Here is a 20,714-nt window from a genome sequence, read left to right as displayed (position 1 = left end):
GGAAAGAGACGCCCACTGAGGGTAAATATTTCAGCCTGACCCCGGAGGTCCATCGCCCGCAGATGTGACATCTTTCTGAGGGTCTGTGACGGCCCACATTCCTGATCCCGTATTTCAAGCGGAATTGTGTGCACATGTTCAGTCTCCAAAATAAATGGGACATCAGCTTTGCCTTTGGCATGAACCAACTCATTAAATATAAAATAAACACAAGTAAATGGCTTTTAAATCTCACTGACAGGAAGCTTGGCAACTACTCTCAGATGCTAGAGGTCATCGGGACCGCTCTTCACACTGGAATCTTCCTCATGCTCTGAGCAGCAGGAGGAGACTCCCGCCCAGGGCAAAGGATATCTGGGGGCCCCTCCCACTCGAGAACTGCCCTGCAGTGCTGGCTGCCCCAGGGCCTGTCCACAGAGAATGGCGGGTTCTGCCAGAAGTGTGGCCTTTGACACAGACGGGGCCTGGCAGAGTGGATGTCACTTCTTGCAAGAGGCTAGAAATTCAGGTCTAAGGCATTCCGCTTGCCACTGATTACAAATATCTAGGAGTAGTCATCAACCTTGGATTTCTGATCAGTCCCTAAATATTAGCTACTCTCAGCCAATATTCACATGGCTTCCTAAGTCCTCTGTGCATTCACGCTACCATGGGTTCTTGAATGTTCCATTAGTAATGCTACTTGCCAAACCCTTCATTTTTCTCTGTCTATCTGTAGTTTCAGTATAAAGTGGATTTACGGGAGACAGTGATGGCCCAGGTCATCTAGATAATTGTTTTAATTCTCCACTTCACGCCAAGGGGGCAGAAAACAAATTGCAATAATTCACACCAGCCAGAAAACATACGCATGTGCACTTGTTAACTTGTGACTTTACTGCAAAGCACAGCTAGAGTTCAGTGATCACTGACCTCTTTTATAAACTAAAGTGAAAAATGCACAGTCTTTGGTAAGAAGCATGTTACTTGTTAGCTCTTCCAAGATGTGTGTTTATCTGGGATGCCGTGTGTGAGCAGGTCCATTTTGCAGGGAATCCGGCTCTGGTTGGGTGTCGGCAGTTAGTTGGCTTTGTCTGCTCACCTCAGTCAGTTTTCAAAGTCGGACCTTGTGCCGAGAAGTTAGTAAGATGTGAAACTACCCAAAGGAGCTTCCATTTATTTATCTACGGATTTTGAAACATTCTCCATGCTTTAGTTAATTTCCTGACACAACCAAAGGACAAAATGGCGACGTAAGATCCACTTGCTCAGAACTTTGAGTTGCATGGTTCCACCATCAGTAAAAAATTAGATACTGGATTTTAAATAAACTGACATGTCCTTTCCTTTTTGCCTTTTAAAGGTTTTCGGGGATCTATTTCAAATCACACAATCAGTGTTCTCCTCCACGGGACTTCAGAATGTTTTCACCCTGAGTTTTGCCGAGTCGAGAGTTGAGGCGACCAGCAAGGATCCAGAAGGCCATCATGACAGCACGGGCTCCATCCTGGGCACTTGAGGAGACTGACACCATCTGAGAAATGACAGTGCCAGGTCTGAGGAGACCTACGGAAAATTAGTACCTGAAATGCTTCCTGCAGGTCAGGCTTTTTGTGCCCTCTGAACAGCAGCCTGAGGATTGAGGAGAAAAGTGAAGTTGCGTTCCAGCCTTATTTGGGAAGCAATTTAAATTTCACTGCATGCCCGGTGCACAGAAGTGATAAAACATTCCAGAACATTCTTCTGGCTCACCCACTCTTCCTCTTTCTTTTCTCTTTCCCTCATGAGTAGTATAGGAGATGACAGAGGTTAGCACTCTCGGTAGATAAATGGAGAAAAAAAATCATTCCATCGTCATAGTTAAGCAGGGAGTTTTGAGAATCCTGTGAAGGCCCATGAAGTTATCAAAACTATATATTTTTGTCCTGTGCACAGGAACACTGGCAGCATCAAGACACGAGGAAGTCCCCAAGAGGAAAAACTTGAAAATGCTGAGATGTCAGTTAAAACACTGCTTCAAGTTTTGTCATCTTTGAGGACATTGTTTTTAAAGGCATCGGGTATTCCAGGACATATGGTTCCCATTAGTGGCCCAGCAGGTACACCGGGTCTCCCACTTTGATTGTCCCTGGGTTTTCCAGAACAAAATACTGTCCAAAGAGAGGTGCTTTTCCATACAACTTTTGTTCCGAAGGGTCACACTGGCGGTAACTGCAAGAGGAGAAAGATCGTGGTGAGTTACAGCCCAGCAGAGCACGTGGCTTCTTCTCCGCCCTCATGAGTATCCATCCCACCCAGGACAGCCAGGCTGCACAGCTCTGGGGGGGACCTTCCCCACCAAAGTCTAAAAGGGTGGTGCCTCCCGGGGCCGGGCAGCCTGCCCAGCGCACAGCTACCAGGGTAACCAGTGGCCACGTTCCCACATCCTTTCTCCATGTTGATGTTCCCTTTTTCAGCACCGAGAGATTAGGTACTCGGTATGTCTAGACATACTTTACTACCTTCCTTTTCCCTGGGAATCTTCCTTCCTGACTCTTCCATGTCACTTGAACCCAGAGTCATCCTTTATACCATTGTCCTCACTTTCCATAGTTTGTCCACAGTTGCCGGGTCCTGGAGTTCTTCCTGCATAGCATCACCTGACTCACTTGCTCTTCCTCATTCCCACCATCGCAGCTTTGCTTCCGGCGTGAGCAGACTGTTGCAATAACTTCTTAACCACCTTCTCTTCCTCACGCTCCACTCCCCTTTCAATTCACTGTTGACACTGCACTGTATCACTGTGTTAATTGTGCTTCGGTCCCATCAGTCCTTGGCTCAGAAACCTTGCATGGCTCCCCAGTGCCTAAAGAATAACATTCCAGCTCTTCAGCCTGGTGTGCAGGGCCCTCTGCCTGCTCTCCCCTGGCTTTTTTAAACCTGTTGCCCTCTGCTCCTTACCTGCACCTGTGCGGCACCTGCTGGATTCCCCCTTGCTTTGCATTCTACCGGCTCTGTGAATCCTCTGTGGGATGTCCCTCCACCAGGTCCCGCGCATTAGAATTCTGCCTGCCTCAAAGCCGAGCTCCCAGGAATGAAGCCTGGGATCCCCCAGCCAGGAGCAATTTCTCCTCCTCAATTCTCTTTGTCCCCCCAACACTCACATGTCTTGTCCTGTAATGTCAGGGCACAAGGCCCTCTGTTCTACAAGACAAAGTCCCGGGAGAGCTGGAACTGTGTCTAACGCCCTTGTGCTGCTCACACCCGATACGGGGCCTCAATGTCACCACGACCCACAATTGTTTGCTGGACAGACAAAGGTGCTGGGCACTAAAATGTGATGTAACGTGGACAGAGAAGTAGGAATTTCTTTGTCGGGCAGAAAACTCAAGAAGCTGCAGGAAGAAGGCACATGAGCAGATGTGGGGAAAACACGGCAAGATTCCCCCACCGCCCCCTCCACTGGGAGAAAGATTTCCTTCCATTTTTTGTTTAGGCTAACCCCACTTTTGCATCACATTTTTATAGGAAACGTTAATTTCATTCTGCCTTGCTTTAAAAAAATCTGTTGTAACAACTTGGTTCTAATGTTGTCCTTCAAATCAGAAATGGCTAATGAGAAAACGGAGAAAGTCAACTCTAGAACCTCCTGGAGACCCTCAGCCCCTCGCTCAGACTTTAAACACCGCAGCGGCGGTGCCATGTCCCTTCTGTTCTCTGCTGTATCCCCAGCAGAGACTGGTACCGTGCCTGGTATAATGTAACCGCGCTAGAAAATGTTGGTGGAACAAACGAATGACTGAGAGGATGAATGAAAAGTCTAAGCTGCTGACCCAGGCTGTCCGGCCTCGCCACGGCTGTGGCTCCCTCTAAGGTTTCTGCAGTGACCTCGGACCCAAGGGACCAGGCATCTCTCCTAGCCCGCCTCTCCTCTGTCCGCAGGCCGCCCAGGACGTCCGGGGACCTGTGTCTGCCCGAGGGAGGCCTCTCCAGGACGAGGCCAGACCAGCCATTTCTGTCATGGGGTTTCTTGTGGAGGCTGAGCTCTGTGGTCTCGATCCCGGCTCTGACGTCTCAGGGAGAAACTGAGAGAGGGAGTTCTGTGCTTCACATGGACGGTTTATAAAGAACTTCACACATATTATCTCCTTCAGCCCTTGTAACCCGCCTCTGTGGGGATGTGCATTATCTCCATTGTACAAGTGTGTCCTGGAGGAGTAAATGACTTGTCCAAGGTCACAGATCTCGGCGGTCCTGCCGGGGCCAGAGCCCAGGTCTGGGGGGTCCGCAGTGAGGCCTGTTCCCACCCAGGAGGCAACCCCCGGCCATCGGGCCACCCCCCCCCAAGTACGCGCGCAGGCCTAGGGGGAATGAAGGGGTCTAAATAACTTGTTCCCCTTCAGGAAGGTTCAGCCACTCTCGGGTGTCACCTGTCCCTCCCCACCAGCCACACCTGGGCACACCACGCCCTCGCCAGGTCGCCGGGAGGACCCGGAGGAGCCGCTGACACCCCCCACCCCGTGCAGCCCTCAAAAGGCGCAGGTTGGGGGAGGGGATGGTTTGTAAAGTGCAGGTGTGGTCACCTGGCTCGCAGGTGGCAGTCGGCTCCGCTGTCTAGGAACAGAAACGGGACGCGCTAGGGGTGGAGACGTGGCTCCCAACCGGCCCGCGGCCAGGGCTTCCCCGCGGGCAGCGCACCGGCCCTCCCCACCCCCGCACCTCGGGCAGCACCTGGGGCTCGGCCCCGCCCTCCGGCAGCACCTGGGGCCTCGGCCCCGCCCTCTGGCAGCACTTCCGGCCTTGGCCCCGCCCTCCGCCAGCACCTGGGGCTCGGCCCCGCCCTCCGGCAGCACTTCCGGCCTTGGCCCCGCCCTCCGCCAGCACCTAGGGCTCGGCCCCGCCCTCCGCCAGCACCTGGGGCCCCGCCCTCCGCCAGCACTTCCGCCTTCGGGCAGCACTTCCGGCCTCGGCCCCGCCCTCGGGCAGCACCTGAGGCTCGGCCCCGCCCTCCAGAAGCACTTCCGGCCTCCGGCAGCACCTAGGGCCCCGCCCTCCGCCAGCACCTGGGGCCTCGGCCCCGCCCTCGGGCAGCACTTGGGGCTTGGCCCTCCGGCAGCACTTCCGGCCTTGGCCCCGCCCTCCAGAAGCACTTCCGGCCTCGGGCAGCACCTGGGGTTCCTCCCCGCCCTCGGGCAGCACCTGCGGCCCCGCCGGCCTGCGGAGGGCGAGGCGCGGTCTCTGGCGACCCCTGGTGGCGCCGACGGGGCACTGCAAGCGGCCGGCGACCCCACGCGCACCGAGCCTCGCTCCCCAAATTGAAATCCCTGCATTGCCTCGCGCGTGGGTTTTCCGGGATTCTTCCCTATACATATTCCAGCTGGGATTAATAAACCACAAGCCCATTTAAAATATCCTTTCTTGGTGCCTTTTCTCTTTGAGCACAAAACATGCATCTACTAAGCAGCAGCAGGCCCGGGAGGCTTTGTTTGGCTTAAGCAGGTCTCCGCGCCTGTGGGGTGGCGTGAGCGGCAACAGGTGCAGAGCGCGGCTCACCGTCCACACTGCCCGGTTCGCTCATTCACAACGTCCAGGCCGTGGTCACCGCCCTCCGGCCACCGCGCAGGCCCCAGTGCTGGGGCTCGTGCGGAGACGAGTGACCCAGGGCACGGGCCGCTCCCGAGGCCTCACAACCTACTACCTCTGCGGCCAGGTGACAGATGCGCGAGCACTGCGACAGCTCCCCAGGGGCGGCCGCTGCCCAGGCGCGGGGCGGGTGTCCCCTAAAACAGCTTCCGAGAACGGAGAGAAGTGGCCCCAGGCATCTCCCTCAGAATGCGCACGGTTGACACACTGGGACTATCAATAACCCTGGCTTACATGGTCACTGCGCACAGCATTTTACCATCTATAAGAATATATGCATTGCCTTATTCCAGTCCACCAGAAGAGGTATTGTAAGTTCTTCATACAAATAAAGAAACTGAGCCTGCAAGAACCTAAGTGACTTGCCAATGTCAGAGCCAGACGAGGGCAGGGGGTCTGTCTCCTCCCACAGGGTCACCACCGCTACGTCCTTTCTACCTTTGCCTCAGCGCAGCACAGCCTGGCACAGGCGGCTGGTGGCAAACGCCGCTCATCCTGCGAACCCCAGCCGAGCATCCAGGCACTAACCGTGCTGTGTTCTTTCTCCCGGGCCAAGATGTCGTGGCGGCAGCAATGACTGACTCCAGCCACCCTCAGGCACGGGGGTCAGTGCGTGTGTGCACCACCTTCCCTTAAGAAAGAAGAGGGTAATTCCATCTTCGTATTTTCCTGTTAGCACCCAGGCCCCCGCTGTGCCAGCCACTGCCGGTGTTTTGCAGACACGGGCTCCCCTGGGCCTCTGCCTGTAGCTGTATTTCTTTTCCTCGCCCTGCTTTGCCAGCCCGGCTGTGCCTGGGGGCTGCTAACCCAGCAGGGAGGGCTGGGTGGGCAGAGGCCTCCTGCCCAGGGCTTGCAACGCCAGCCCCGGGCACCAGGAGCAGCGCCAGCCCCGGGCACCAGGAGCAGCGCCAGCCCCGGGCACCGGGAGCGACGCCAGCCCCGGGCACCGGGAGCAGCGCCAGCCCCGGGCACCGGGAGCAGCGCCAGCCCCGGGCACCGGGAGCGACGCCAGCCCCGGGCACCGGGAGCAGCGCCAGCCCCGGGCACCGGGAGCAGCGCCAGCCCCGGGCACCGGGAGCGACGCCAGCCCCGGGCACCGGGAGCGGCGCCAGCCCCGGGCACCGGGAGCGGCGCCAGCCCCGGGCACCGGGAGCGGCGCCAGCCCCGGGCACCGGGAGCGGCGCCAGCCCCGGGCACCACGAGCGCACAGAGACAGGCAGCGGCTCTGAGCCTCGCCCAACAGCAGAGCGGCTGTTGCTGACACCACCGTTTGCTTCCCTGCCTGTGATTTATGTGATGTGGCCAGGCCTTTCTCTCCCCGATTTATGACCACCTGCCCCGGGAGAACATAAATCACATTCCCGTGGCAATTTAAATCTCACTAGGAGATAGGAGACACCTCCGCGGCTGCACTGTCTCCCGCGGTATCATAGCTATCAGGGACCCACGGAGCGATCGGGAAGGTGCGTCGGCTCCGGGCGCCCCCGCCTCCCGGGGTCAGTCGTCCTCCTCCTCCAAACACAGGCTCCCGCTGCAGGGAGGCGGGCGCTGGAGAGTCAGAGAACCAGCCCAAACACCGGGGTGCTTTGAGGGGTGAGGGAGAACAGGACGGATAAAGAAGGGTGACAGCCAAGCCCCAAATCCCCCGCTGGCTCGCACAGGGCCATCCAGCTCTGCACCGAGTCCCCATGTTACAAGGAAGAACACCCAGGGCCTGAGTCGGGGGCAGTGGGGACGGGGGACTTGCTGGTGACCACGACAGTTGGTGTGTTGTGCCATAGCCAGGTCTCGGGACCCCGATGCCGGACTCTCTCCATGCCCCGGCCCCCTCCCGCCTCCTCCTGCCTGGCCCCGGACAGGAGACTGAGCTCTGCTTCCTTCTGATGGTGAGAGAGCGCGCTTCAAAGGACAGTCACGGGCTGTCGTTGCTGTTTCTCAAAGCCCCGCTCCTCCCACAGATGTTCTGTCACAGTGGCATTTCCCCCAACATTTTACTATGAAAATTCCCAAGCAGGAAAGCAAGTTAAAGAACTTTATAGCAAACATCCATTTAGCGACCGCTTGGATTCTCCACTTAACATGTTACTGTATTTCCTTTGCTACATATTTATCCATCCATCAATCCATCAATTTTTTTTTTGGCATTTCCAAGTACGCTGCAGGCCTCAGTACACGTCACCTCTAAACAGTTCAGCTTGCGTATCATTACCTAGCATTAAAATGTTATGTACTTTTTTTTAGGTAAAATTTCCGTGGAATGAAATGTACCCAGCTTAAATGTTCTCTATTTATAGAAAAGTCATTTAATATTTGGAATGTTGAGAAACATCCCTCAAAATGACAGGATTCGAGGTGGGAGGATCGCCTGCTGTCAGGAGTTCAAGACCAGCCTGAGCAAGAGCGAGACCCTGTGTCTACTAAAAAATAGAAAGAAATTATCTGGACAACTAGAATGTATATATGTATATAAAATTAGCCGGGCATGGTTGTACACGCCTGTAGTCCCAGCTACTCGGGAGGCTGAGGCAGGAGGATTGCTTGAGCCCAGGAGTTGGAAGTTGCTGTGAGCTAGGCTGACGCCACAGCACTCTAGCCCAGGGAACAGAGCGAGATTCTGCCTCAAAAAAAAAAAAAAAAAAAAAAAAAAACCCTTAGGTTGGTTACAGCCCCCTCTGTGAATGCTCCCACAGGTCACACACGGTGCTGGGGGCCTGGGGACAGAGACACATTTGCTGTGCACCTGGCGGATTCCTCGAGTCCCACTCATTTGACTTCTCTCTTGACCACTCTCTCTCTCTGCCAGGTGGCCCAGGCCCTTGATGGCCATGTTTCCACCTTGCTGTGACCTGGCCCTCACGTTGGGACCTGTCTCCATAGATGACCAGTGCTGGCCAGGGGGGTCAGGCCTGGGGCCTCATGCCTGGGGGGCAAGTGCTGGTGGGACAGGAGCACTCCAGTCTGGCTTCGGCTTGGCGGGAGAGGGGGCCAGACAGTGGCCCTGGGACAGCAGCCTTGGCAGGGGCGGCTGGTGCTGATCAAAGAAGACTGAACTGTTGAATCCTATATTGCTGCTATTGTTATTGTTTTAGCAAAAGTAATGCAGGTTAATTATAGAAAGTTTAGAGACTTCATATAAGAATAATGTTTTCTGTAATTCTATTACTGTCCCAAAAAAGTGCCTCTGTTAACATTTTGCTTTATATCCTTTCAGCTTGTTTTTTTTTTTTTTTGAGAAAGGGTCTCACTCTGTCACCCAGGCTAGAGTGCAGTGGCATCATCATAGCTCTCTGCAACCTCAAATTCCTGGGCTCAAGTGATTCTCCTGTCTCAGCCTTCAGAGTAGCCAGTACTACAGGTACATGCCACCATGTCTGGCTAATTTTTCTATTTTTGTAGAGATGGGGGTCTTGCTCTTGCTCAGGCTGGTCTCGAACTCCTGGCCTCAAGCGATCTTTCCACCTCCCAGAGTGCTAGGATTACAGGTGTGAGCCACCTCGCCTGGCCTTATAGCCTTCTATCTACTCATGTGCCTTTGTATAATTTTTAAAAGTAAAATCAAATAAACCAAAACCAAAAGGTAAATACTATACATGCTATTTTGTAATCAGCTCTGTAAAATTAATATGTTATCTTGACCATCTTTATATACAATTTTAAATTATTCTCTGTAATTGTGCCTTCACTTAAGACTTTTTCTTTTGTTTTATTTTTTGTTTTGTTTTGTTTTGTTTTTGAGGCAGAATCTCATTCTGTTGCCTGGGCTAGAGTGCTGTGGGGTCAGCCTAGCTCTCAGCAACCTCAAACTCTTGGGCTCAAGCGATCCTCCTGCCTCAGCCTCCCGGGTAGCTGGGACTACAGACACATGCTACCATGCCCTGCTAATTTTTTCTATTTTTAGTTGTTTGGCTAATTTCTTTCTACTTATAGTAGAGATGGGGTCTTGGTCTTGCTCTTGCTCAGGCTGGTCTCGAAATCCTGAGCTCAAACAATCCACCCGCCTCGGCCTCCCAGAGTGAAGATTTTTTCTTAATGGAATTTTAAAGTAAACATAAAAGTAGAAAGAATAGTTCGATAAACCTCAATATAATTATCCCCCAAATTTTATCTTGACACCTTTTTATGTACTCATCTATCCTTTTTTTTTGCTACAATTATATATAGCAGATCCCAGAAGTCATGTCTCTTCATTCCTACATACAAGCTTCTCTAAGATATATTGACATTTCTCATATAACCACAATGCCATTACAACACCTAATTAATTAGAAACACTCAGTCCATAATAAAAAATTTGCCAACATAACTAAGCAATGTATTTTTTAATTGGTGTTATTTGAATTATGAATTCTAAATGAAAAATAAAATTATCTGTGTAAGACATACTGGTGGCCAAAGCACCCAGGGACATTTCCCAAATTACCTAGTCGCTGGGACCCTCTTTAGCCTCCAGGCTCTATGTGTGTGGTGCTTTCACTGCGACGCTGTGTGCCCAGTCCTACCTCCTCAGCGTTTCCAGCGGCTCCTTCCTGCTCATGACGCCAGTGTCCGGGTCCACTGTGGTCACAATGCACCTGGACACACACACACATGCAGCATCAAACAGGAGACAAAGCAAAGTGACCTCCCTGCATCCTGGAAGGGACAGGAAAGAGCCTTACCTGGAACAAGCCATCACCCTTTTCAGTTCCACATCACCAATAAGAATTTCGTCCCAAGAATCCTAAGGGACGAAGCAGAAATTTCTGTGAACACCTCTGGGTCCTGGCTCTGACACACACGTGTAGAGATTCCCACGGATAAACAGCACACCCTTCAGAATAACCTGATCCAATAGGTCGTTGTCAATAAACAGCACAGCCTTCAGAATAACCTGATCCAATAGGTCGTAGTCAATAAACAGCACACCCTTCAGAATAACCTGATCCAACAGGTCGTCGTCAATAAATAGCACACCCTTCAGAATAACCTGACCCAATAGGTCGTAGTCAATAAACAGCACACCCTTCAGAATAACCTGATCCAATAGGTCGTCGTCAATAAACAGCACACCCTTCAGAATAACCTGATCCAATAGGTCGTAGTCAATAAACAGCACACCCTTCAGAATAACCTAATCCAATGTCAAAGTCGCTCATATCTTTAAAAAAAGGAAAAAAGTGAAATCCGAGAAAAGGGGCACTAGGCATAGCATCACCTCTGCGTAGACTCCACATCCTGAAATTACGATGTTGGGCCTGAAGTTAGTTGCTTTAACTTTCTTTTCCAGCCTGGAGTTGAGATCCACCAAGGATGCCTCGGAAAGAACCAAGAATGGGCTGGCATCGGGGTAGGCAATCTGAGGAGGAAACAGAGATTGCTATGACACATGGCACACACACTTCTCAGGGGTTTCATGTGTCTAGTTCCAGGAAACACCCTCCCCACCAACCTCGTCTTTCTGAGTGTTTTTCTAGTTCCTTTTACAGAAAAGTCACATTGACTCAGAAACTTTAGCTTTGCGGGTAACAGGAACCACACGGTCCACAGCCTCAGAATCCTGGAGCTGCCACCAGCATGTGCCCTTGGGGATATCACTTCACCTTTCTAAGCCTCCAGTTTCTTTAATAAGGTGGTTGGGTTTGATGAGCTCATTATGTTTGCTTAGAATGTTCACTAATTCTTCATGGACAATTATTTTTTATGCAATTTGCCATTTAATTTTAAGTATTTATGCTGACCACAGTTTTATGGCCATGGTAAAAGTAAAACCCTCCTTTTAGGATGAATCCTTACAGCCTCCTTCCTGGACGGGCCAGTATGATCATCTGCAGTCTGTGCATCTCCATACCCATCAGCTACGGTCTGACCCACAACTGCAAACACACCATAAACAGTGTGGACTCCAGGTGCAATTAGAGAATGGAGTGAAGAAAAGATTCTGGTGTTGAACAGTTCTGAAAACCCTTTTGGCACCAGAGTGCTGACACAAGAGGACGGAGGATGTGGCAGGGGCAAATGCAAATGCAGAGCCCCTCCCATCACCAAACACAAACGATGCTCCCAAGGGAACGGCTTGGTTTCAACTGTGACCAGGTCTGGGGGGTGGGGGCCGCCTGGCAAAACGGAGCCCATCCAGATGCCCCCTGCACCCCCGGGCCGGGGCGACTGCTGCCCAAGCATGAGGGAAGCCCAGCCTCTCACCCGCCCTTTGGCCGGGAACAGGTCCTCTATTTGGTGAGGGTCCCTCGGTCGCATGTGAGGCTCGAAGTGCACCAGGCGGTAGGGCTGCGTCTTCAGGAAGCTCGTTATCCACTGGGCGGCGGCCTCGCCACAGTCCCTGCCCTCGATCTCCAGGCCGTGCACCCTGCAGAGGTGACAGCAGCAAAGGACAGGCACGGCTGTAAGAACTCGCACGTCCTGGTACATCTGGGACATACCCGAAAAGCCACACCAGCCGTGACAGTGCTGTCATTCCCTGATTATCAGAAGACGTCATTTTAGCACAAGCCCACGTGAAGATGAAAACATTTTAAGCCTTCCTTTCCCCATTCTTATTTATTTTATTTATTTTATTTTTTTGAGACAGAGTCTCGCTCTGTTGCCCAGGCTAGAGTGCCATGGCATCAGCCCAGCTCACAGCAACCTCCAACTCCTGGGCTCAAGCGATCCTCCTGCCTCAGCCTCCCGAGTAGCTATGACTACAGGCATGCACCACCATGCCCGGCTAATTTTTTCTATAAATATTTTTAGTTGTCCAGATCATTTCTTTCTATTTTTAGTAGAGACGAAGTCTCATTCTTGCTCAGGCTGGTCTCAAAGTCCTAACCTCAAGCAATCCTCCCCCCTCAGCCTCCCAGAGTGCTAGGATTACAGGCATGAGCCACTGCGCCCGGCCTCCTTTCCCCATTCTTAAAATCGAGTGATGCACACCTGTGTCTCCCTACCTGGAAGGAATGCAGGGAGGCTGAAACGAGATACTATTATTTCAAAATGTACTGAATTGAAGAAAACTACCGTATCAGTATAAAGTAAACTAATAATTATTGCAAAATCTGGTTCACCCAGCTGAATAGCAACCAGAAATCTTTATTAACAGGCCTGGCTGTACTTGGCCAGTAAAATATTAATAACGGCAACGTACGTGAAAATGTTCTATAAACATTATAGGTAACAGTAACCCACTGGAGTTGATTGCTAGCAATAACTCTGTGAGATTTGAAGTCCCACTTCCCCAATACATAGCTGTGTGCAGGACTGTGTGGGGTTATGTGAATTTCACAGCTGTGCAGAAGAAATAAACGCTGTTGTGTAGGTCAGTATCTCCCCAAGTGTAGGATCATTACCACTGTGGGTGTTCAGGATAACTGTAGGTAGCACCTGAATACGGCACCCAATAACTGCAAACTGTACAGAGAAAGTGATTCTCTTCAGTTTAGTGACAATAAATCCTAAACTTTTAGCAACACTTGATAATTACCTCTTCTAACATAGAAAGAAGAGAACTCAGGTCCAGAGACCTCAGCGGGCAACAGTTTGTAGCTAGAATTTAGTAACTTTTTTTTGTGTGCCATATTGTTTTAGTTACCTTCTGCACTTGTCAAATTATACAGATATAGCCGTATAGATTTTCCTTTTAAAATAAATGTGTTCAAGGGTTGTTTTGTTTTAAAGCTGAATCAACTTAAAAAAAATATTAAGTAAATAAAACCACAGGTGCTTGTGGTTTGGCCCATATCATGGTGGCATTAGACAAGAGCCTGAAGTTTGCGAGAGTGTACGGGAGTCAGGAAGATCTATCTACGCAGGTGTGGATCCTGTTTCCACAAATGCCTGGGTCTGTGACTGTGGTGATATTTTCTTATCCTAAGACTCAGTTTCTTCATCTATAAAATGGGAATAAAAGCACAACTTTGTGGTGAGGATTAGGGCCAATCTTTAAGTCCCCCCAGACAATTCTAAGATTGGGATGTGCTCATAGGTGGTAGTAATTATTCTAGGGGTTCCTTCCTCCCCCAGTTATTTCAAGCTATCTTTATATAGTCAGTCCATAAATTAAATATTTAATCCAAGGGATCCAACCTCTAATAATAATGTATTAATGGATTTTTGTATTGTAAAACATATTAAGAGTACAGGATCCTCTCTTTTTGTATACTTTTATTTAATGGCTCTTTACATAAAATGAGAAATTATTACTAGCAGCGTCTTGGTTACTGCATTAAGCACTGAGATTAGTTGTTCTCAAAGTTTTCATAGAAAACTTTTTATCTACATACATGGCTTGCTGCATTTTCACACACTCTCATCCCACCCATTCCAAACTGACCTCCCGAGAGGCACTGCCTTACACATGTTCCATTATTCTCATTTTATCCTTTGCAATTGTTCCAATAGTCAAGTGACTGAAGCCTAATTTTTCCCAGTGAATGATGGTGTTTGGCCTTTCTTCAAACACTTAATTCTTTCCACTGTGATCACCTTCTCTTCACTGCAGGCTCACCTGGACTTGCAGTGACCTTTCGCTTTGGAGGCGTGGACATACGGGCAAACCCAGACTCACAAAGTTGAATAAAAACGGTAAGACGGAAGTGATGCTGTGTGTAAGTGGTTGTACAAACAAAGAGACTAGCCGCTAGTGCAAAGATTCTGCGCCAGTGAACCGCTTATGCCACGCAGCATGTGCAGAAAAAACTATTCCCCAATTATTAATCTATTCAATTACACATTATCCCTGTGGGAAGCCTTGGGGGCCCATTTGTAAGTTGAGTCATTGGTAACCCCGGGGACTGTTTGTATTTCGATTTGGTACTTAAAGTATTCTTTAAGTAGCCACAGAGACAGAAAGAAAATATGCCAAAATATTTAATTATAGTTATCACAGTTTTTGTTTTTCTCCTTTTTTTGGTATTTCCCAATTTTTCAACAATGAATATGTATTACTTTTATAATCAGAAAAACTACTAAACTCCAATGAAAACATATGATGTTTAAAACTCTAAGATACAATAGAAACTTTACAGGTATTACAATATTTGAACTTTTCATATATTCTCTGGACATTTTTCAGGTAACTTTTTTCTTTTCTTCTTTTTTTTTTTTTTTGAGACAAGGTCTCCCTCTGTCACTCTGGCTAGAGTGCCGTGGCGTCATCATAGCTCATTGTAACCTCAGACTCCTGGGCTCAAGCGATCCTCCTGCCTCAGCCTCCTGAGTAGCTGGGACTACAGGTGTGCACCACCACGCCCGGCTAATTTTTCTATTTTTTGTAGAAATGGGGTCTAGCTCTTTCTTGCTCAGACTGGTCTCGAACTCCTGGCCCCAGGCAATCCTCCTGCCTCAACTTCCCAGAATGCCAGCATTATAGGCATGAGCCACCGTGCCAGGTGACAGTTTTTGATATGATATTATTTCCTATCATAGGCTATGGACTACCTTTAGCATTCACACTGTATTTTAATGCAACATGTGGAAATTGTAAGAAGAGTATAATTAGATCAAACTTTAATTTTCCCATAGTGAGATAAGAAATCGGCCCTAGACATGATTTCCTAGAGGCAAAGCTGTTTTCCTAGAATAACTGCCTCCTCGCAGCCCTTGTGACGCCGGGGAAAGAGGTTCTTCACAGGGCACCCTCCCGGGCTGACCCTCCACCCTCAGTCCGACACTGACCAGGGGCAGCTGCAGGCTGGATCACTCTTCTGCTTGCAGCTGTTCTTTTCTTATTTTGGAAACTTCCTCTCCTTAGAACTAAATATCACGGGCACAGCCATTTGCGACTCCTTTCGTGCCTCAGATGTGGAAGGTACTCAGTCTTTCCAAGCAAAGTAGGGAAAGTCATCTGATAATACCTAACTCTAACCTCACCTCTTCTAGGACATTCTCCCCCACCACTCCCACCCCATGTTTGTGCTTTATCCTTCAGTGGTGTAATTTTTCTCTTGCTGACATGCTTTTGTTTCCAGGGTTTTTTACATAAGACTTTTGTGTCTTTCATCCCCACAATACAAGCCTCTGAAGTTGCTTCCTTGTTTCTCCCTCTTTGACATCTTCAAGGTGTTGACTGAGGACTTGGCCGTGCATTTGGCACACTGGCAACCAGTGGGTAAGTATGGATAATGTTTCTCAGGATTCCCTCCATAGTTCACGCTGCCTCAAAATTGCAAGAATAATTACTCACACGAGGGCTAAGACCTGCCCTTCCCTTACCTGCACTTGTGCACTGCGTTCGTGGTGGGCGTTTTGATGGGCAGCAGCAGATCCTTCGTGTAGGCTGCGCTGAGAGCCAGGGTGTCACCGTCGCACGTCAGGGAAATCAGCACAAGGTGAGGTTCCTGGCGAGCAGTGACCATGTTTCCCTCCTGGTTGATCACGAGCCAAAACCTGCCATTTGCAAAACACAGGGTGTGTGTGGACCACCACGACAGGTAGCCAGACTTTGAGAGACCTTCAGTTATACACCGTCATCTTTGATTTCCTTGCCGTAAGCCCGGTGTGTGTGTGTGAGAGTCTGCGGGGTGTGTCTGTCTGTCTGTCCTAAACATCAATGCAGCAGCACGCAGGACTGATTCTGTCAGTCAATTTCAAAGGGTTTAATAACCACGCAAGCGTCTGACATAAGATCTGCAGAACATTCTGAGCTTCTTGATGGCACAGAAATCAAAGATGCTAGTTATATTTTCATCTCAATTGCCAGAAAGCTCGATGGCTTTCATTAAACATGCCCCAAGGAGATGACAAGACTCTGTGTCACAGGAAGCACAGTGCCTGACACCCTACGGGCACTGTGTTCTTCTCGATGGAAACAGCAAGACTGTTGCTCCGTTCACAGAGCCTGGCATCCACCTGAGCAGCATGCAGTGCCACCTACACCTTGCCAGTTCCACCCCTGCCACCCCCACCACCTTTTAAAAGATGTTGTTTCAGTATTTAGTGCTGTGCATTCTGCCATTGGCTCAACGGTCTATTGCTAATATAGGCAATATTTTTGTGAGCCAGTACTCCTGGTCTAGAGGCACTTCCTAGAAAAAAAGATAAATGGAGAAATTAGAGCAATAGAAAGAACCATTTCCAGAAAAAGAGCAACACGTTTGCGTAGGTTACCTCTCAGCTATCAAGGAAGTTGGCATTTTAAACATTGGCGTTTCAGTCATTTCAGTACACACTGATCAAACGATTACAGTTATATGCTATTGAGGTTCCTAGACAGAAGCAAAAAAATAATGGCAGATACTTTAGGTTATTAAAGATATTTTTTGCATCACCTCCAGCAGGTTATGATGGTTGAGTTGTCCAGCTACACTAGAAAAATCTGGTTAGTACAAACCTTTTCCTTAATTGTCATTTTATCAGACCTTCCTCCTGCAAAGAGACAGAGCCAAGCCCTATTCTGCTCTAAATCCTTGGGACCACACATAAGTATTCTTTCTAATATTTCTTCCTGGTAATAACAGCAATCTGATCTTTCCAAAATGCTGATCTTGTCGCTCCCTCATTCAAAATCCCTCCATGGTTACTGCTTTCTAAATAAAACTAACTCTTAAGCAACCTGCGCAAGGCCCTTCATAATACGGCCGTTTCCACAGCCAACCTTACCTCCCACACCTTCACACCTGCCAGTCTTTTATATAGGTTTTTTAATGGTAGTAAAAGATATACAACATAAAATATCTAGCATACGCTAGGTCTCGACCCAAAAGAATTGAAAGCAGGGCGTCAAACAGATACTTGTGCACTAATGTTCTTCCAGCATTATCCACGACGCTAAAAAGGCGGGAACAACTTAAGTGCTCAACAGCAGAGAATGGACTTTTTAAAATGTGATGGTGACCATGGCATTAAGTACATTCACAGTGTTGTGCAACCATCACCACTCTATTTGCAAAAGCTTTTCATCATCCCACACGGAAACTCTGTACCCATTAAGCAACAGCTCCTCATTCCCCTGCCCCCAGCTGCTTGCAACCTCTAATCCACTTTCTGTCTCTACGGATTTGTCGATTCTACATGTTTCACATAACTGGAATCACGCAATATTTGTCTTTTTGTGTCTGGCTAGTTTTAATAAGCATTACGTTTTGAAGGTCCATCCATCCATGTTGTAGCATATATCAGAACTTCTTTCCTTTTTATTGGCTGAATAATATTCCATTGTGTGTGCACACCACATTTTGTTTACCCACTCATCCATCGATGGATGCTTCGGTTGTTTCCACCTTCGGCTGTTGTGAATAACGTTGCAATGAACATTCAACATTCAAGCGCCTGCTTTCAATTCATTTTGGTAACTACTTCAGAGTATGCCAGCCTTTCCACCAGCATGCCCCATCCTCTCAAGCCTAGTGTCTTTGCCCAGCTTATTCCCTCTCTAGAATGTTCTTCTCCCAATTTATTTGTCTAGAAAGTTCGTAACCATTTTCCAATTTTCAGCTCAAGCTGCTACTTCCTCTGTGAAGCCCTCCCTGACTGCCCCAGACAGATTCTTGCTGCTTTGTGCTACCCGTGATGTGTGACAACCTCCACTGTGTGGCTTATCACCTAGGATTGTGGGCCTGGCTTGGCTTCTCTTGGTCACACTTCCTGGGAGTCTGTGATGACAAAAATAAACAATTTACCATCGTGTCTGGTACAAATACCAGCTCCTGTTGCTCATTCGTTGTCATGAGCTCAATAAATGCTTTTTGAATCTATACAACAAAATTACAATGCCCTTTGCCTCTGGGACCTACAAAAACAAACAAATGCAATAAAGTCTACCATCCTTCAGAGCCCACTGTGCAAACCATGAAATATTTAGGATTCTTGGGCTCCTTCCTGAAGCAAAGGTGGATGCCTCACCTTTCAACTATGTCCTGAATTGCTCTCTGCCCGGGGCGCTGGTCAGAGAAAGGTTCCAGCCCCCACCAGTCCAGTGTGACCAGCTGAACTGCTCTGCGAAGGAGTTTGAAGTGCAGCCTCCCAGCGATGCACGGAGCTGGCCTGAAGCCAGACCCAAAAGAGAACAAAGCCGCAGGCTCTGGAGTTTTGCAACCTTCGTGGAGCCCCGGGAATCCACACCGCTCTCAGAACCCAGATAGGGCATTCATAAAATCGCTATTTACAAAGCCCCAGTGTGCCAAAGAAAACAGGAGTCCTGGTTCCACTGCTGTGTGGCCCTGAACTCAGTTCCTTTATCCACAAAAGGGAGCTTCAGAGGATGAGGGAAAATAACATATGCAATAGCACTTCTGAAGCTGCAGGAAGGTTTTCATCTGCTGTCATTATTATGTGCTCCGCCTTGGTGCGCTCTTTGAGGACTGTACTCCCCCCGCTCCAACTTCCCCCAAGACCCCAAAAAAGTCACTAAAATTAAAGTGACGGGACCACTCCCTTGAAGCTCGGCAAATCCGCTAGACCGAGATGAAGTTTGGTCGCGCACTGGCAGGTGGGGAGGACGCCGTACCTCGCCAGAGGCACAAGGGGCCAAAGACCAAGCGGGAGGTGGAAGTGCGGGTCCGGACGCGGCGGCTCAGAGTCCCAGGTACCCGGGATGTGCTCTTGGGTGATGAGGGTCACTTTTTCTCTTTGTCCTTGTCCCACCCAGCTCCCAGTTTCTTCGTAAGGGGAAGAAGGACCTGTAGGGTCCTCTGCAGATCTCCCCGGCTTCCCACCGCCCCTACCCCCTCGCCCCGAGCCGGGCCCTCCTCGTTGCCCCGCGCCCGGGCTCGGCCGTACCTGTCCCGCAGGTGGCCGCTGCGCAGCCCCATGGCCGTGCACTCCGCCGTGCTCACCGGCACCCCCTTGCAGGACTTGACCGGGTAGATCCACAGCTGCGCCACGGTGCCCACCTGCTGCAGCCGCCGGCGCCGCCTGGGTCGCCCACGGCGCCAGGCCACGGCCCCCAGCGCCACCGCGGCCAGACCCAGCGCGGCGAGCCCGAGCCACCCCGGCCGCGGCTGCGCGGGGACGCGCGGGACCGGGAGGCCGAGACCCGCCAGCGCCGAGGAGCCGGCGGCGCCCATGGCCGGGCGGGGCGCGCGCTGCGGGGCGCGGGGCTGCGGGGCCGGAGCGCGGCGGCCGCGGGGCCTTGAGCGGAGCCCCCGGGAGGCGGGGCCCGGCCCGGCCCGGCCAATGGGAGCGGCGCGTTCCTCGGGGGGCGGCCCCGGGCGCCGCGGCGGGAGGGGGCGGCTCGGCCTCCGGGGTCTCCGCCACCCCCACTTCCGCCCGCTCGGCCGCGGGCGCCCCCTCCCCGCCGTCGCCGCAAGTGGCCGCTTTACTCTTGGACGCGTTTGCAGAGTTATTTATTTGACCCAAAACAAAGTACAAAATTTGCAGGACAACGCGGGATTTTGAAACGAGAAACCGGGCAGCAGGCCCTGCCTCTCTCGGGGTCGGCGGGAGTCGGGGGGGCTGGGAAGGGGGTCCCGGCGCAGGGTCCCCAGGGAGGGGTGACATCGGGCCTGCAGGCCCTCCCCCCGGCCCCGTCTCCTCCCACTCAGGTCATGTTCCAAACCGACAAGGTCAGCTGCCAAGGTCAGGGGGGTTCGGGAGCCTCAGGCTCCTGTGTGATGTGCCAGGTTGTCAAATGAAAGGTTGATCTGACGCTTGTTAAGTGATGAGGAAAACTGGATTCTAGGCTGTGGTGACAGGGGTGTTACAGGACGGGAGTCACATTGCCCGTAACCCTGCATTGCAGCAGACAGCTGGGGATTTGGGGCCCAGGAGCAAAGTTGAGGGGTCCGTGGAAGGAAAGTTCCTAGACATCCTGGGAAGGGATCCTCGTTAAACCCACTTAGGATTCTCGCTGAAGGCAAGACAAGCACTTACTCATCGAAGCTGAGATGAGGAACTTGGGCAGATGTTAAAGGTGGTAAGACATCATGGATGGGGAAATTCTTTTTTTTTTCCGGGGATGGAATCTCACTCTGTCACCCGGGCTAGAGTGCTGTGGCGTCAGCCTCGCTCACAGCAACCTCAGACTCCTGGGCTCAAGTGATCCTCCTGCCTCAGCCTCCCGAGTAGCTGGGACCAAAGGCATGTGCCACCATGCCCGGCTAATTTTTTCTGTATATATTTTTAGTTGTCCATATAATTTCTTTCTATTTTTAGTAGAGATGGGGGTCTCGCTCTTGCTCAGGCTGGTCTCGAACTCCTGAGCT

At 50.6% G+C, this 20,714-nt stretch overlaps 1 protein-coding gene across 1 annotated transcript; it reads right to left on the bottom strand.

Annotated features, from left to right (window-relative positions):
- Positions 1–855: 855 nt before the first annotated feature.
- On the bottom strand, positions 856–19,577 carry MTARC1 (mitochondrial amidoxime reducing component 1). Its single transcript, XM_045536995.1, has 7 exons — positions 19,291–19,577; positions 15,787–15,960; positions 11,782–11,944; positions 10,796–10,936; positions 10,260–10,321; positions 10,101–10,172; positions 856–2,190 (listed from the first exon to the last, which is right to left on the bottom strand). The coding sequence occupies exons 1-7, from the start codon at positions 19,575–19,577 to the stop codon at positions 2,064–2,066; spliced, it is 1,026 nt and encodes a 341-aa protein (XP_045392951.1). The 3' UTR covers positions 856–2,063.
- Between the last annotated feature and the right edge of the window lie 1,137 nt (positions 19,578–20,714).

The sequence above is a fragment of the Lemur catta genome, chromosome 25, assembly GCF_020740605.2.
Source record: "Lemur catta isolate mLemCat1 chromosome 25, mLemCat1.pri, whole genome shotgun sequence".
NCBI classification, from domain to species: domain Eukaryota; kingdom Metazoa; phylum Chordata; class Mammalia; order Primates; family Lemuridae; genus Lemur; species Lemur catta.
The sequence above is the reverse complement of the archived record's forward strand: the minus strand, read 5'-3'. Positions and strand labels throughout refer to the sequence as shown.